We start from the raw sequence: 17978 nt of genomic DNA on the forward strand, positions 1-17978 counted from the left end.
ATTATTATTGGTAGTGTTGGTATGATACTGTCCTAACACCTTGGAGCTTTGTTTCTTTTCAGCAGGTGCACTTTTATGGCCAGCATAACAGACTTTGTTATTCATTGAGTGAGGAGGAAATGTTTTTTTTAAATATAAAGACCAATACAGCACAAATTCACAGGCCTCTTATCTTAAAACAAGCAACCTGTCACTGCACTTTAGTTTACTTTATCTGGATTTATGTCTGGTGCATTTTATTGCAAATCTGTTCGCTTGTTTGACAAAGAGCGTTTGAATTAATCAGGAACTAAATCGACTTGGAACAACTTTACAAAATTGCTCCATAAACTTTTATCTAGTGAGAGCATCAATGCATGCTGTACTGTTTTGCTGCATCATGTGATTTACACATAATTAGCCAAAGTTTATCCAAAGCTACTTTTATCTGTCCATAAAGCTGTAATTGGTAGAGTCCATGTCTTTGACTGACACTTGAGACGATAAAGAAAACACATTCTTGAATAAAACACACAAACAAACCGCCACATGCTACTTAAAACATAATTCACCGCATATTTTGCTGGTGTTTAATCATTCCCGTAAATTGCAGTTATTATCTTTGGCTATTATATCTAATTGTTGCCATATCTCATATAATCAGAGTTATATGTGGCCAGAACATGTGCATGTTTAAAAGTGTTTGTGCATGTACATGTGCGGAAATTAAAGTGTGTGTGTTTCTTTGCAACTGAGCATCCACACATAGTATCTGTGTGCATATGTGCATGTGCAGGCCTGTGTGTGTGTGTACATATATAGATATATATAAGTGTTTCTGTACGTGCATGTGACTTAAACAAACAGAGCATGTTTGGGAGGAATGTGGTGCGTCTGGAGATTGAGAACACAGCACACTGGTGCACTTAACATAGCTGTTCATCAGCAGCACCATGATAGGCGGCACATTTTCCAACTCACACACACACACACACACACACACTTGGGCGTCACAATACACAAACACACACAAACACGCAACTGAACAGTCTGGCATAGTTTCCATTAGGACACACAACGAGGGGTTAACTGGTGTGTTTAGCAGAGTGAGTGAGACAGTCACACCACCACTATTGTCATCCGAAACCTCTGTGCAGCCGCCCACTGATGACTCCTCGATATAATATTAAAACCGTCTGTCATCATCAATCACTGTCCCGTCGAGTTGTGTAAAATTCCTTTAAAAAAGTGCTTTTAGCGAGCAGGTCGGCCGCAAAGTGCTTCGCCGAGAAAAGACACAATGACAGATAAAAACAAGAGGTGTACAGTGAAAACAAGAAGGAACACACTTCACAAACTCCACCGAAACTAATTCCACCATCCCCAGCTCACCGCAGGCTGACTCAAGTAAGCCCGCTCCATAACAAAAACAATGAGTCTTTGAGCGGCTATTACCACAATTTCTCATGGGCTGACATCAATTGTTTTGACTCCATCAGAAATCGAATGGAACCATGCACTTGGCGTGTTTCTAAGGTTAATGCAGCAGCTTCAGAACCAATTCAAAACATGGCTCTCCACCAAGGGATCCACTGCACTGCTGAGTATTGTCAAATTCCCAGCGACACTTTCCTCAGCGCTGAAAACGCAGAGCGAGATTGGAAGTAATATGCTCAGCTGTGTTGGACAGAGATCATTTTGATACTGTGTAAAGATTGGAAAAGCACAGGGGAGACGCAAAAAGCCTCTTAGATTGTATAACTTAATCATGCATGAAAGAAGGCAATACAGAAACATTCAGGGCCTATTCGAAAACACTGAGGGTTTTTTTTTTTTTTTTCACCGTCTGCTTATCCTGTCCAAGTTCTGGGTCTCGTTGGGAGTGATAGCATTGTTATGAAGCCAAGCTTTTATGAGCTTTGGCCCTCCATGATGATGATAGGATCCCTTTATAGCAGAACGACTGTTTTTTTGCTAATGACCTCTGGTTGCTTTAGCATTAGCATGCTAATGTAGCGAAAGGGAGGGAGACAGAAAACCCACAGAATACTTGGACTTTTCTTTAATGTTTCGTGGTGAAGAAAATGAACAAGAAAACCCCATCCAATAACTATTGTCTTTCGTCAGACTCCATTGAATCACTGTAAAAAAGAAAAAAAAACAAAAGAAGAAGAAAGAGAGGATCATTCTTGTGCCTGTTTTCAAACCCCATCCCAGGGAACAGATGTTGTTCATTCTGCTTGGCTGTGCTGAGGAAGAGCACCAAATCGTGCTGTTTTCAGCCCAAATAGCTCACGCACAATTACTCTGCCGGGGATCTGTGTGCGTTGGCACGTCGCTGCGGTTACCCCTTTGTTTTCTTAATAATTAGCTTGTGTTTTCACAGGGGGGTTGTATGTGTGTGGGGAAGCCAGGCTTCTCAAGGCTACTTAATCTACTCCCTAGTCTGACTCTCTTCCTCCCTCTGTCTCTCACCCTTCCTTAATCTCCTCCATTGCTTCTCTCTCCCACCCTGTGTTATTTTCTGTCTCTCTCTTCCAGAACCCAGGGCCTGCTTGATAAATTGAAGGGGAGTTCAGGTGGTTTTCTGCAGCTCATATTTGATCTTGAGGAGTGAAGTGAAATGATGAAATGTGCCACAGTGGTTTCATCATGGGCTTTTACTTTCCTGGAGGATTTGTGATTTTAACGGAGGATCAGAACGGCGGCCGAGGTGATTGTTGGGTGACTTGATGGTGAGGCATATGGCCGTTAATCCTGTGTTAACATTGGATGTTTTAAGGGCATTACTCAAGCCGTGACAGACTAGTGGAAAGAATTCAAATCGCGAGCATTATTCGTCATTATCATCAACATATCAACAGTCTATCTCACACACACACACACAGTTCTCACATTTCAAAAGAAACTATGAGCAATTTTTCCCTGCCGTTAGATCGGATCTCCAGAAATTAGAAAGAAATATAAAATCAGTCCTATGTAGGTAGATAGAGGTGTTCTGTTGTGGCCAGGTTTATTCTCTCTTCCTGTGTCCAACACATGAACTCCACTGTTAAACACACTTCCGCCGCAAACATGTCAATCAATAGAGCCTGTGTTTGACCGGTGGTCGATATGCTCTGTGCCATCGATTTTCCACCTGCTCAGCAGCCTCGATCACCTTGACCCCGATGGGATCTGTTCACATGGCCTCTGTTAATTAAACTGAACTGAGGACATGTATCTGATAGAGCACACATAGACAGATAAGTCACTTACACACACACACTTGGGAGTGCAGCTGGAATCAACTGAGTTACTGGGACGCACACACACACACACACACACACACACACACACACACACACACACTCACACTCACACATTACATCAGAGGCACTGAGACTGGAGGGTCACCAGTTCAATCCTTGAACCATCTGGGAAAATGTGGGCAGGGAAGGTGAATGAGTAACAGTGCCATTAACAGCTGCTGCAGAAGTGCCCTTAAGCAAATCATTTCAAAGACAAATGATGTTGAGATTAAGACTTGTTGATGGTGGGGGGAAAAAAGAGGGCAAACATATTTCTAGATTGGTTAAAAAGTTAAACACAAGGCCAAGTTACAGAAAAAGAGGTGTAGCCGACACGTTTTCAATGGCTTTTTGGCTAGATGATGGTTGTCATGGACACATCAGATTTATTCAGTAAAAACTATGTCTGTAGAGGCCAGGTGGCTGGAAACCAACTGCTCCTGTAGCTGCTGAGTGTCTGACAGCACAAGACTGTGCAGAGCCGGTCCCAGGTGTGAAAGCATAAGACTGTATGTATGTGGGGTTGATGTTTCCAGAACAGACCATGAACACTTAGCGGACTTTCAATAAACTGTTGAACTCTCGCTCTCTCTGAACATGTCAGATCAAAAACAACCCCTAATCTTCACAGTCATCATTCATCATCTCCTCGCTGGCCTTCATGAGGCCGTGAGTCCAACAGCTTTAGCCAACACTCCCAATCCTTCAGGAGGAGGAGACAGCAGAGGTGTTTCATCAGTCTGACATAACAACCAGTCGCTGGAAAACACGACTGCCATTAAACACCCCTCCTCATTAAGATACTTCTAAATGGTAGAAGACAAAAAAAACTGCTGAAAATATGCTGATGTGCAAAATGTTGTCCAGCTATTGGATCCTGCATGGTGCCGCTCATGCTGCCAGAGCGAACGTTTTCACTTAAGCCATCCATGCTAAAAATGCATGCACGCACGCACGGCAATGTGGGACTCTGAATTAAAATGTCCACTACAAGCCAAACGCACAGAGAAAGGAATCGGTGGGAACTGAGGTCACTGGCAAAAGGATCTGGAGGAATGATGGCTTGGGTCTCTCTTTCTGTCTCAACTTGGCATAGATAGCTACCAAAAGCCTCAATGCAAACCGATGTCAAACAACAATGATGTTTAGTCGTTGTTTAGCAAACACATCCCACAAATCTTTTCCAATATACTATGCTTTATTCCCCAAAGATATTTGGCTATATCTTGCCTTCACTGGCACTGATGGAAAACAAACATCAGAGTAATAAAGCAGGGTGGGACAGTGGGACAGTTTTGATGGATATGCTTTAACGTATGCCATAATGCCACTTATTTACTATATTAGGGTTGATGTTGAGCTTGCACGCTCTACAATACAGTTGGTTATGTGCCTGAAGAATTATGTGCTGAAGACAAAAAACAATGCATGGAGGTCTATGACCCATACGTGCTTACTAACTTAAAAAAGTTAAACAACTAGCTTTTGCTTTTGGCAAAAAAGACATGTTGATAGGTTCCACTTAATCTCCATATTGTCTATATTGAAAAAACTGAATTCTTGAGTCCATTTTTCATTCACAAAATATCAGGTATGAACTTTTGTGCAATCGTATTGTTGCAGTTACAGGCGGACTGGTGAGAATGGCGTGCACATGAATACACATGCATGCACAAACACACTAATGCATGTTCCCCTTGGCCTGGGCTGCCGATAAAGCTGTGGGAATGGGGTCACACCTGCAGTGGCTGGCAGGGGTGATAAACGATGTTGCTTTAAACTTTGGAGACCGTCATTTTTGGGAGCCTCTGTTTACCCTGCATTGAAGTATAATGGGGGCCTTTGAAGGCTGGAGCGCCAGGGACAGAGGCTGCCCTCTTTCTGCTGTTTTGAAAGGAGTGAAACCAGCCCTCGATTAGCTAATGACACATTCTGCTTCGATTTGCCATAATAGGACAGAGCAGCCCTCTGACATTAGGAGCGGCATTTCCTACTCAGGCTGCTTTGGAAAGTTTCTCACAGCTTTCACCAGTCATATGAAATAAATCAGTTGATATCATAGTTTTTTTTGTTCTGGCGTCTGACAGGAGGGTCAAATTTTAGAATGAAAATGAAGACGTAGACATACGAAGATGTGAGGAAGTGTAAACATGAAAAACCCTCTGAACTGTCTTGCTACTACATCGGCATACACATGTCTGTATGATACTCATACACTAAGAGCTGGACAGCTCATGCTCTTCAGTCATCACCTACCCCCCACTAAAAAAAAATCCTGTGCCAGAGCTTGCTGTATCAGACACCAGAGCTGCCTTTTCATGCTAGTTTGGAGAAGTCATCAGTAGATCCTCTTACCACCTCTCTTATCAGATGAGGCTGCATATCTGGGTGCTCCTCCTTATTTGCCTTTTAGGCCTGAAGTGATAAAGTGACGCGGGAATGACAGTCTAGACTGCAGCTGTCTCACTATGAAGCATTCCAAAGCTTGACTGAAAAGCACTGTAATCTCTGCACGCACACACAAACGCCAACAGTTACATGAGCAAAAGCACTGGAGAAAACATGCTTTCTAACCCGTGTAGATTCCCTCTCTCTCTCTCTCTCTCTCTCACACACACACACACACTCACACAATTATATGGGTATGCACACAGCCACATGCACAGAAAAAACAGCCAATTGATGTCAATCCAAGCATGCAGTGGCTGTGTATTAGATCATGATTAGCCCGTACAGCCTGCAGCAAGTGGAACGTAGAACATCCAGTTTCTTTCTTTCTTTTTTTTTTGTTCTTTCTTTTTTTTTTTTTTACATTTGTCAGGGGATTTATGTGGTTAATAACACCACAGACTTTTATTGAAAGTCTTATATCAACTATCACTCAAGTTTTCAGTTTCAATTCAATACGTTTTGATTGCAGTTTTCATGCAGATTTACAGTGGTGAATAGACAATTTAGTATAGAATGTAGTTAATGGATAGAAAACCCAATAAGCCTATGTACTATAAACACACTTAATGGTGTATACATATGGATAACTGGAAGATTAAAGTCCCACATGTTTATTTACATGTCTGTGTTTTTACAGTTTAAGTTCCATTTGTATGTTGGTGTGAGTTTCTGCCCACCTATGCACACAAAAAAAGCACACAATAGGGGAAAGAAGAAGAAAAAAAGTGCTTTTCACCTCTCTTTCTGTCTCTCCCGCACGCACGCACACACATACAGTACACTCATATTCTCACTTTAATTTTCGTGAATAATAAAAACTTTATATTCTTCATTCAAAAAAAAAAAAAAAACCTTTTCCTCCATCTCCACATTGAAATCAAGTCACTCCCCTCGGCTAAACAACCCCAGAGGAAAGTTGCAACCATAACAAATGGGTTTAAATAACAACCATGCAGCAGCAATCTTCTCACAGCGCGGTGCATTGCGGTTGTCATTCATCACGCCACCACAGCATAACGTGGGACTTCCACAACAATTACTTCTGTCATTAAACTCCCCGTATTGTTGTCGTTTTCTTGTGTGATAAGGGTGATTACCGGCCATGCGAGAGCTAATCTTCTCTGATCTGCTCTGCGGTAGGAGGAAAAGCAAACCTCAGCTTGCCACTCAAGCCTGACCAGAGAACCGGCCTGTACTGCTGTGTTAGACTGCCACCCTGTGGCTGCCTGGATGAACACCTGGGCCTTCTTATCGCTGCACTTCAGTGAATTAGGAGCTCTGTACAGTTCTCCCTGGGGGTTTTATTTTAAATCAAAAGCAAGTTTCTTTTGGAACAATCATTCTTGAGTAAATTGTATAAACTGGTTTTGTCAGGAAACAGTTATACCATGACATGCCATCCTCTTCCATGAAATAGATGGGGTGGATCATGAAGGAAATTACTGTATCTTCATGATAGATATGAAATCATTTCATAATCACATGGCTTGACATTATCTATAGAGCTAACAAGACAGTCAACTCAATTTTTCTGCCATCATACTCGCTCCTTTGTCGTGTCTTTTAAGGGAAAAGTCTTGTGATATTCTACAATGTTATTATCAACAAATCTAATGAAAAGGCCAATGCTTTAGTCTGTCTCTGCGGTCTGTGCCACTCAGCCCCGAGCACTTCCACTTCAGCTAAAAATGTAAATCTTAAACAACAGATAAGAAATATATCAAATATACCGTCTCTGCTGTTCCCTGCACAGCTAGGCACTGTAGCTTTTACCAAATCTTTTTAGCTTTTACCAAATCGTAACAGGAGTCAATAATGTACTTATTGGGGACTACTTTCAGCTGGGAATTAAGACATATTTGGAGCACTTGAGGACGGTGTGTGCTGGTGCTGGTGATTAGATAAAAATAAACTACGATGAACTTTCATTAGAATTAAGGAACATTTTACCCAATGCAACAATGTGGCTCATTAATGTGCTTTTATAAGACAGTGGGGCTCCAGATATAACTTTTAACAACACATGGGATGGGACATGGGATGTAATGGGATCCCCTCTTGTTTACTGAGGCAATACAGTCAGTGTAGCTCAACAGTTCAATGAATATGATGGAGTTCTATAAAACAGGCAATGAATTGGTGTTTTGAAGTTTAATTAACACTGATGTTTCATCATATTTCTCATTATTGGCACTCTCTAATGTCTCTAATTCAGGGATTTACTCAACAATGTTCCTCTTGTACATCGTTTGGGATAATAACATGTGCAAAAATGTCTTAAAGTTGATGTAAATATTTAGAAGCAGAGCGTATTATCTTTCTAGTTCCTCTGCAGTCCAGTCATGTACAGTATATGGACACGGTGCAGCTCTCACAAGCTCTTTTACTCTCTCAGGCTACATCATTCACATCATCATAAAAGCAGAGGCCCTTCATCACTTTACAGTACCCAGTGCTACCGTTAGCCCCAGGCTCTCACATCAAGGCCTACAGCCTTCCGCCCCTCGCTAGCTGTAAACCTCGGCTCTGAATGTAAGAGGGGAGAGGGATGAGAGGGGTTACTGATGTGCCATAAACCCTGTTATTTTATCGAGGGAGAGAGGAAGCTGGGTGTGTGGTGAGTAGTGGAGGCATACTAGCTGTTCATTTCCAATAGGTGTGTGTGTGTGTGTGTGTGTGTGTGTGTGTGTCTTTCGAGGAAAACTAAGGAGAAACAGAAGCTGCTGTTCGTGAGCCTGTTTTGTTGTTTGTTTGCTCAGGAGCCCCGTAAAGAGCAACAAGCACACAATTCAATTTGCAATTTGGACAAGCATGTGAATATTTTCCCCGATGTTCAGGAAATGTTATTTGATTTAGATACACTACTAAACCTCTTTTCACTATCAGAGCATCTTTGAAAGCTGCATATACTAAGCTACTCAGCGCAACAGTCCAGAAATGGATGTAATCCATTACAATACGAGTTAAAATGCCTCACGCTGTAGATTCCTAAACCACATTAATGTCAGAGAAAGAAGTGTAAACAGAATCTCAGACATTGTTCAAAACTGTAGCAAACATCCATGTAGCTCTGCAATCCACTAATGGAGACATATGGTTCAGGAAGAAATAAGACAGACTTTTCCCAGTTGGCAAAACAATACCATAAGCTTCAAGCTGCATGCAACCTAATCTATCCAAAATATGTCTATAAACCTGGACACTTGTATGATAACATGACTCTGGCATTAGCTACTGTACAAAGGAAAGTGAGATTCTGACTTTTTTTTATGGGACCTGGCCAGCTGCCATCATCTTCTTCCAGCTGTTGAGTCTTCTTACAACAGAGGTGACCCTCTCCTGCCTGCACGCCATTACTGTACATCCTCCTCCAGAAAGCAGCAGCACACCTTGTCCTGCAAAAGGTACACACACATATTACTGTGTATTGTACTCGCACACTCACTGTTGCTGCCATTGTTAACGAGGAAAATGTACAGGAACAGAACTTTGTACATGCTTTCATGAGAAACCCTTTCCACACACAAACACACATGATCACACACACACATACACACAGAAGTCCTTAGGGCGATCATTTGTCATCTGGAGAGGAATCTACAGTCATGCTCTTTATACTGAAGGCTCGGACTTAAGGCATTCCTCTGAAAATTTATGTCCAAACAGCTGTGGTCTCATCCGCCTCTGTACGGGCCTAGAAGACAACGCTGTCCCAAGAATTATGAGGGGGATCCAATCCATTACACACCTCCAGTCAACTCTGAGTGTGCATATATGCACATGTAAGCCATTTTCTGTGTGTCTTTGCACGTCCCTCAGCATGTTTAACGGTGAGCGTTTCCCTGCTTTCAGTGCACTTGCAGCTGCCTAACTCTTTGTGTGTGTGTGTGTCCGTGTGTGTGTGCGTGAGTGTGTGCTTGTGCACGTGTGCTTGTGTGTAAAGGATTCAGAGATGGTTTTGCATTCAGCTCTTTGATGGCTGAACGGTTATCCTGCAGCTTTATGCATCGGAAGCCTATGGTTTAAAAGGGAAAAGCCCTGATTTCACATTGCGGCCATATGGACTGTGACGTTTCCCTCTTAAAAACGAGGTCCACACCAGAGGTAAACACGGGGCCACAGTAATAGATGAGGTCTTCAAACGGCCACAGATTCGGCAACGCAGAGTGACATCATCATAAAGGTGGCCTGCACATGGGAGAAAGGTGAAAAATCCCTGTTTAATATGGATGTTTAGTTTACAAAACTTTATCCATTAAAAGGTAATTGAAAGCAATTTGCCATTTCAGGTTTATACACATGCACATGCTGGAATCACTAAGTACAACCACAATAAGAGGTGTGACTTTGACTAGACTAGGGGAGAAAAGGTGGTATTTACTCACAAAGGCAACCAGTCCCAATAAATTAATCCTCCAACCGTCCAATGAAGCCTGATTCTCTGAAGTGATTTAATGTTTTCATTGCAGGCTAAACTCCAACTCACTCACTGAGGAGTATGTCTTTGTTGTTTTTGTTCCTCTGTAGATTAAACACACTAGCATGTGTAAGGTAATGTAAAGGATGGAAACTCAATGAAGTGTGATGATGATGTGATGTGTTTAGCGAGCAGAGTTCAAGGCCTCACTCTGTGCATGTTTTCAGCATGCCGTCACCTTAGGGCCAAACCCCACTGGGATGTACAGTAGTGGGGGAGAGAGGGGGAGGGAGCATAAGGGAGGGAGCAGTGAAGAAAGTATGAAAGGTGGATTGGAGCTTTCTATTCTATTGAAATTTAAAAGATACTGTACTGTCGTTCCTTTTTTTTTTTTTTCAACTGTTGAGAACGGGAATCTCTGAAACTCAATTGAGAAGTAAGAAGCTGCAGAAATTGAACACAGATGGATTAGAAAAGGGCCACGCAGGGCTTTACTAATATGTCAGATTGATCCTTAGAAATCTGCACATTGTCATTTGAAGAACAAATACTGACTCACACAGGCAAATAAAGGCCAATATGAAAATATGAAAATAAGGGGTCAATACTGAATAACAAAGAATGGCAAATCCACTAGACAGGAAGGTGTTCTAATGTCAAGATGAAGAGAAATTAATGTTTTTATCTTGGTTCATTTAGTTATCACAAATAGTAATTTTGCTTCAAATCAAAGAATATATCCGCAGTAACACAAGTGTTAAAAGAGGAAGAAGAGGACAAAAAGAGAATGTGACCCCAGTTTCTGTTGGAAACCCTGGTGGTCTGAACTCCAGTCTCACCTGCTGACTCTCGCAAAAAGTAATTTGTCAGGGCACTGTGAGGTGAGGGCTAAATAAAAGGAAAACATTGTTATCATGATTAATCAGCGGCTCTGTCAGCAGGGCATACTTGAATAGAAAGTGGCACAAATGACTGCATGGAATTCCTGGTGTGTCAGACAGAATAAAGCTGCTATGTCCGTCCTTCATTCACTCTCAATTTCACCCACTTATTCAAAGCAAAGCTTGTTCCAGTGGGCTTCATAATACCTCATCATTCCCTGCAGTGTAGGCTGCAATCAAATGGTTTTTAAGTCTGTGGTGGGTTGATGTACTTGCAGTTTGTAAATCATAAGACATTACCTAGACAGAGAATTGCCTGCAATAAATAAGATGCTGGCTTTTCTTTTTCCCCTCCAGTGAAAATGGATGTGACGAATTAGGTGAATGATAGTGAGACTGAGATTACATAAGAAAGCAGTTAAAAGATACAAACACTGTCCCATTTTCAACACACCACTGATCTTAGATTACAGACACTAACATGTGTCCAACTACAGTTTATATTAAAACATGATTAAAACATGATTAAACTTTACAGTAAAGGTCATGGTCAATGGTCATTTGTTTCATTGTATCACATTACATTAATGTAAAAGAAATTCAAAGCTGAACTGGGCAAAAGGGCTTTTAAATTTTCTGCCCCATCTACCTGGAACGATGTGCAGAAGGACTTGACGCATCTTGTAACTGGGGGAATTCAATAAAAGACAGAGAAATAAGCTCAGTTGGATCTTATGATTGCACTATCATGTAATCCCACACTTGTTTCTCTGTAGTGTGTGATCGTATTTTATTTGTGTCTTGTGTGTTTGGTGTAACCATTCTGCAAATGTGCTGCCGTCTTGGAACGGTCGTTCTTTTTACCTGGTTAAATAAAGGATAGTGATTGATTGAAAGCTTAAAAAGAAAAACTTTGATTCTGAAAATTTGAGCCAACCTTGAGGTGACAGCCATACAAATTTAAAATTTGAACATTTACATTTCCTGACAGCTCCCCCTGCTGAAGGCCACCGTGTCAATATGATTGAAGGTGCAAAATGGACCTTGTGGTGAGATTATTCTGTCAACTCCTGTTTCCCAGATCAAGAATTAGCTTTGAATCTCAAAAATGTTTGAGAACAGTGTGCTGGTTCTGCAGATTTCTAGTTTCCCATAACTTTGAATTTCTTAAATGCAACACTGCCAAAAACATTTACTGGTTCCTGATTTGTTTAAAACATCTTTTCTGAAGACATCAGTATTTCGCTTTCCAATGTAAATGGATTGAAAAGCACCAAGTGCCAGCAAAGAGGAGGGGCTGACTGGGAAATTAAGTTTTGGTTTATTCTTGTGACCCAATAAATTTTTTCTTACAGATATATATATAGAATCTATCACTTTTGACAGGATTGTGAAACTGTGTGATATACCAGAAATAACATGAGGTGAAAAGCCTATTGAGTGATTCAGTGGAAATTTTTGCAATTCTTTGATTTTTACATGCTGTAAAAATAGCACTCTATGTGTTTAGAGCGTGATGTATTTTCATCAGCCCAAATCTGTTTACAGCATCTTCTTACTAACAACTTACCTCAAATTATGTGATCTGCCCAGATGTGTTGGACCCATTTGGTATTTCAGGCAGGTTCATGCAATCTGTTGTCAGCATGCTTCGTCCTTTTAGGAGATAGAGAAACCTGTAAGGAAGGCTGCTTCTCCCTTCATCTTGCCTTAGGGGGGTCATTTGGTCTGATGCCTTTCACTCCGTGTAGTATAAACTTCCTCACCACAAGCTGCATACAAACAGAGTAAATAAACAACCGCAGGACAAACCCCGGTTTGGAGCTTGTTAGGGTGCACAATTTCAACATGAGAGTTTGTTTGTTCAAATTTGCTCGCACAGTGACCTAACTCCTTTAAACTGAGCACATGTGTGGATGAGGGCACAGGAAGGAGAACATTACAGAGGGGGGAAAAGTGGAAAAATCCATATTTTTCCAATATGCAGTCGGGGCTGTTCATCAGGCAAAGTTTGACACATGTCTTTGAACAGAGTTAGAAACAACAACTTGGTGGAAAAAGTAAAAAGGATGGAGTGGGGTGGTTTGGCTAAACAAATGTCATTTTTGGACTCTGCTGCAGGGAGGATGAGAAAAGGAAAGATGATGAAAAGAATGAAAAGATACATTCCTGAGCATCTAACTCACTGCCTTGCTGTTTCCTGGGCTTGATTAGAGGGATGCAGTGACTTGTGGGTACATTAAGATTAAGATCTCAGCTGTCCAGAGGGAATTACAAAAAGGAAGCAATACTAGTGTCTTTATCATAAGTGACGTTGGTTTTTATAAAAGGAAGTCTCATTACCGCATATGCTTATACTATACAGCCACAGTAGTGTTTATTATGGTTACAGAGGCCTTATTGTAATCAAAAGGTTACAGATTTGACCCACATAAGGACCGACCTAAATTGCTACCATAAATTAAATAATGAGCTACTTAAATCGTATTTAGCAGTTGAATCACAGGCTGGATATAAAGACGGACGTGGCCTCTGTGCCATCGACATTAGCAATACCAAGAAACAGTCATATTATGAGCCATTTTCTCAGCAGGGATTGCAGCTTTGAACAGCGGGTGCTGCACAGGTGTTACTAATCAGTTTTAACGACGGCTCAGTTCTAGTCAAGTAACCCATGAAAATGAGTCAGCATTCACAATACCATAACACTGAAATCAAAGCAATGAGATGCAATTCAGCCATTAATTTTACACCTGAGTGAGATTTCTAAAAAGAGAGAGTTGGAGGCTCAGTGGGGCTGCTCCACTGCTGCCATGTTGCAGCTGACTGGACCTGCCTAACTACCAGCTGATGTAAAATGAGCTACAAAGCGTGTGTGTGTGTGTGTGTGTGTGTGTGTGTGTGTGTGTGTGTGTGTGTGTGTGTGTGTGTGTGTGTGTGTGTGTGTGTGCGTGCGCGCGCAAACTTAAGTGCATAGTGGTTTCGCGAAGTTGGGAGGAGGCATGAGTTCCCATTAGTACTGCTAGCACAGCTGGGCGCCAGGTTCAAAGGCTAATTAGCTTAACACAGGTACGTAGCCTACGTAGCCGCCGACGCTCGCTAATTAGTAGCCTACTAACAAATACAGAAAAAAGCATTAGGATTTCACTCACCTTAAGAAAAACAGGAGCACAACTTTCCGCATGTTCTTTTGTCCTTTACTGGCACATAAAATCGTGTTATTTCTCAGATATGGACATCGATCCTGTTGACACCAATGGCACCACGTTTTTACAGAGAATTAGCTAGTTGTTGCCTAGCAATGAGTGACCGGAGAAATGTGACCACGCCCACCTACAAACAGACCACGCCCCTTTATGCATTTGAAAGTCGGTTTTTTTTCTATATGTAAAAAATAAAATAAAACCATACACTTATCATGAAGGAGGCAGTTTGCTATTGTGTCCAAATCATGTGTAAATCAACACGTTTATTCCTACTGTAAGTTTGTGTTTTATTTCGAAGGGTACCCTCAAGTGATCATTTGAGGAACTGCATGTTTCACACTTGATTTTTCCAACTGAGGTTGTCACTCACACAGCTCCTTGCAAACCAGACTGTAAGTTGCAAACTCATTCATGTGGTCAAAATCAAAACTTTTTTCTTTTCTTTTTTCCCCCGTTTTTTTGTAAACTAATATATTCTTGTCATTTAGGACATATAGGCACAACTATATTTACTGCTATTGTTACATGTGACGCATCTATATGACCATATGACTATGTCAGAAAAAAATTTAGAACACAATGTCTTTTTTTTTTTTTTAGATCGTCAGAGAACACAACACATATGCCACTTGGTAACCAATATGTGCTGACTGGTAATCAGTAACTACTATAGGGAAGATGAATAAAATGATAAACACATAACCAGAGTTGGTGGATAATCCATGGTGAAACCATTTGTGCTGCAGCAAATTTAGTGCAGAACTGATTCCAGATGCATGATTAGTAAGTGACCAATTAACCCTGTAGCTTCACAGTTGCACATTTTGCCATTTCAGGAAAAAAACAAAAAAAACATGAAATATACTTGTACTAACCAAGGTTTCTTATGTTTATTTATACAGTCTTTTTCAACTGCACCCGAGTGTTAGAAGGTTATTCATGTAAGCAAATCAGGCTACTTACAGAGGGAAAATCACAGGTGCTATTCAAATTACTTGAACAGTGATTCTGTTCTGACCAAATAAGCCATAAAAACAAGCCAGCAATCACAATACTGTAAGAAAGTTGGAGGCTTACAATGATTATGTAAGAATTCGATTACCAATCTGTTTCAATGAACAACAGAAAATATGAACAAAAGAAGAGGACTGAAAATAAAAACTCAACATCAGGTTTGGTTAGCATTATTCTGCTTAAGTTTAAAAGAAATACACCACAAGTTTACCAGTACAATGTGAAAAAACATGCACATTGTAAAAAATACTCATGATTCATAGAATCACTTTAAAAAAAAAACAAAAAAAAAAACATCCAGTTCAAAATGGCATACAACGATACCTGCATAGACCCATTAAAGAGTCCATTAAATCATTTTCCAGAGATATATTCAGGCAAATCTGGATGGTGTGTTCTGGTTGGTCTTGTGTTTCTACTAAATCTTGCAACACCCAGTCTCCGAACTATGACCCTGACTGGTGAGCAATCCAGATTAACACCAGGGTATATTATGTTGTGCGAAGGTATTTTATATGATGATTATCACACAGTCTTAGAGGCTTTCTTGTGAACAAATCTCCGATGTTTGCTGCAGAAAGTGGTGCAAACTGCAGTGTGACCGGACTGAACATCTCCACCTTAACTTCAGCTCTGCTTTGGACGCTTTTTCTGCAGGGTGCCAGCTGCTGTGCCTGCTGTGTTCTTGGATGCTGTTCTTTTCCTCGAATCTTTTTCGTCTGCATCGTAGAGAGCATTCCTGACAAATCGTGCAGCGGCGCCTTTGTCTAAACGTGCTGCTTTTTTCTTGTCAGTGATCTCCTTCACTCTGTTCATGTATGTCCTTATTCGCTCCTGAATAACAGTTACAGATGAATGAGACAATGTATGTACATGGTGAAGGAAAAGTGATGTCAAAGGCAATTCATAGAAAACACACAGTACATACCAGTTCCTGCTTGATTCCATGTTCTCTGGGATTTACTCCTTGTGTGACCAAGTACACTGTAAATAATACAGAAAGCAAGACTTTATATATTGTATGTTGATTCGAGATCAAGGCATATTAAATACAGATTTCACAGGAACACATATTTCAAAATGATCATCATCACAGAAATTGCGCTGTATGTGCAGGAATTTATCTCTACAATTATTGACTTAATTGTTATAAATTGTGCTTTGTATTTTAGCAATTGCATTGAAAGACAGGTTTATGTTTTGCGCTATAACTCGATAAGCAACTATAATCCTGTAAAGTAGTGATAATTCAAATCACCCATAGTGAATATGGATAAATATGTCATCAGCGACTCCACGAAACTTACTCCAGAATAATGAATTGAGGGTGTATGCAGACATCAAGTCCAACTTGGCTTGATCCAGGGGATCCAGCTGTGAATCAACAAGATTTACTTTATTTCAAACCAGCTGTGTATTTGGGATTCAAAACATAGTAGTTACAAAAATTATCACCGCCCCAGTTTAACGAGCTAAAAAACAACACCATTGTATTTGTGTGCACTAGTTGGATTGACATTACATCACAAGCTGCTTGCTACACAGTTACCACTTATTTAACGTTTTGACAGAATGAGCTATGAAATATGGTTGAATGAACATAGTATTTCTCATGTGCTACTTCGCGTTTGACCAGCAAAACCCGTCCTCATCATCATACCTTTTGCAGCAGGTCATTTCTGGGCATGGCCATCAACTTCTCCAACATAGTTTTGACATCAGAGGCTGAAGAGTCGAAGCCAGTGAGCTGCTCGTCTATCTCCTGAGGATAATCCTCCGTCTTCATGTCTCCTGCCATTTTCCTGAAAGATGATTAATGTCACAGAGTCATATGTAACTCTGCTGTAACGTGGCTTTCGTGATATATGACAATTACAGCAAAAATGCCCACTTTCCAGGTAAGCACTGTTAGCTATGTAGCTAATCACAGAGCTTCCACATGCTGCTACAGGCTAAAAGCCGAGCGTTTACATGAGCACAAAGATACCGCTGCCCACTGACAATTGTAAAATATGTGTTAAACAACACTTATAACTCATTTTTCGTCAATGCAGGTTCCCTGGAACATGTATCTGGCTGTATTTAACGTTATATTTCCGATTTACCTTCTCACCGACAGCACGCTTTGGAGGACAGGAAGTGACGTTTACAAATACTAACTTCGCTGAAGTTAGTTTCTGGGTCGTAACTTCCGGTTTGTCGAATAAGTAAAAAGTTGTAAAACTGTAATATTACTGTGTGACCAATTGATCCACTTATTGTTTTGAATCGATAACTTATCCGACTCGCACGGTCTGAATCCATTCTCAGTTTGTATTCAGTTTGTTTTACACACAAGGCGATTTCTCTGACCGTTCCTTTGGATCAGCTCGTATGCCTACACTTTGGTTGGTCAAATCCGGTCAAAAGACAAAGTGGAATAAATATAACACGACTTTACGACAATAATTTGGGAGAAAAACCGAGAATCAGTGTGAGTTTGTCAAGTACAGTCAGAGAATTTCTAATATTATCGTAGACTGGCTCTGGTACAGTATCCTCAAGTCAACGCCCAATCGGACACTAACTTCAGCGTCATAATCGCCGTCCTGGGCACTCTACTGCCGTCTGCTGTTTGGAGGAATAAAAGTGCTGCTTTTAACCGTTTCTTAAAAACCCACACTGTTTTTAGTTTGTTTTTCTTTTTACAGTCTATGGTTTTTCTACCCTGATAAAAGCTGTATTTATAAAAACTTTTTCC

At 40.8% G+C, this 17978-nt stretch overlaps 1 protein-coding gene and 1 long non-coding RNA gene across 3 annotated transcripts in view; both read right to left on the reverse strand.

The window, feature by feature from the left end:
* The window catches only part of LOC146973194 (uncharacterized), an 86000-nt gene extending 72620 nt beyond the window's left edge, over positions 1-13380 (reverse strand). For both annotated transcript variants that reach the window (XR_015037668.1, XR_015037669.1), the window contains exons 1-2: positions 12589-13380; positions 8982-9115 (exon numbers count right to left, since the gene is read on the reverse strand). This is a non-coding gene — a long non-coding RNA (uncharacterized LOC146973194). The remainder of the gene's footprint in view (positions 1-8981; positions 9116-12588) is intronic.
* Positions 13381-15304: 1924 nt separating this feature from the next.
* Positions 15305-17463, reverse strand: c1d (C1D nuclear receptor corepressor). Its single transcript, XM_085799458.1, has 5 exons — positions 17344-17463; positions 16899-17040; positions 16546-16612; positions 16167-16222; positions 15305-16072 (listed from the first exon to the last, which is right to left on the reverse strand). Exons 2-5 carry the CDS (start codon positions 17034-17036, stop codon positions 15866-15868), a joined length of 468 nt encoding a protein of 155 aa, XP_085655584.1. The 5' UTR covers positions 17037-17040; positions 17344-17463; the 3' UTR covers positions 15305-15865.
* Positions 17464-17978: the final 515 nt, after the last annotated feature.

The sequence above is a fragment of the Trachurus japonicus genome, chromosome 15 (genome assembly GCF_045865225.1).
Source record: "Trachurus japonicus isolate A0001 chromosome 15, Traja_1.0".
NCBI classification, from domain to species: domain Eukaryota; kingdom Metazoa; phylum Chordata; class Actinopteri; order Carangiformes; family Carangidae; genus Trachurus; species Trachurus japonicus.

Bases quoted from the DNA above. Each gene is read 5' to 3' on its own strand.
- c1d (XM_085799458.1), bottom strand. From the start codon at position 17,036: ATGGCAGGAGACATGAAGACGGAGGATTATCCTCAGGAGATAGACGAG. The intron at 16,613-16,898 runs GTATGATGATGA...GTTGATTCACAG, and splicing joins GAAATGACCTGCTGCAAAAG to CTGGATCCCCTGGATCAAGC. The intron at 16,073-16,166 runs GTATGTACTGTG...ACTGTTATTCAG, and splicing joins ATGGAATCAAGCAGGAACTG to GAGCGAATAAGGACATACAT.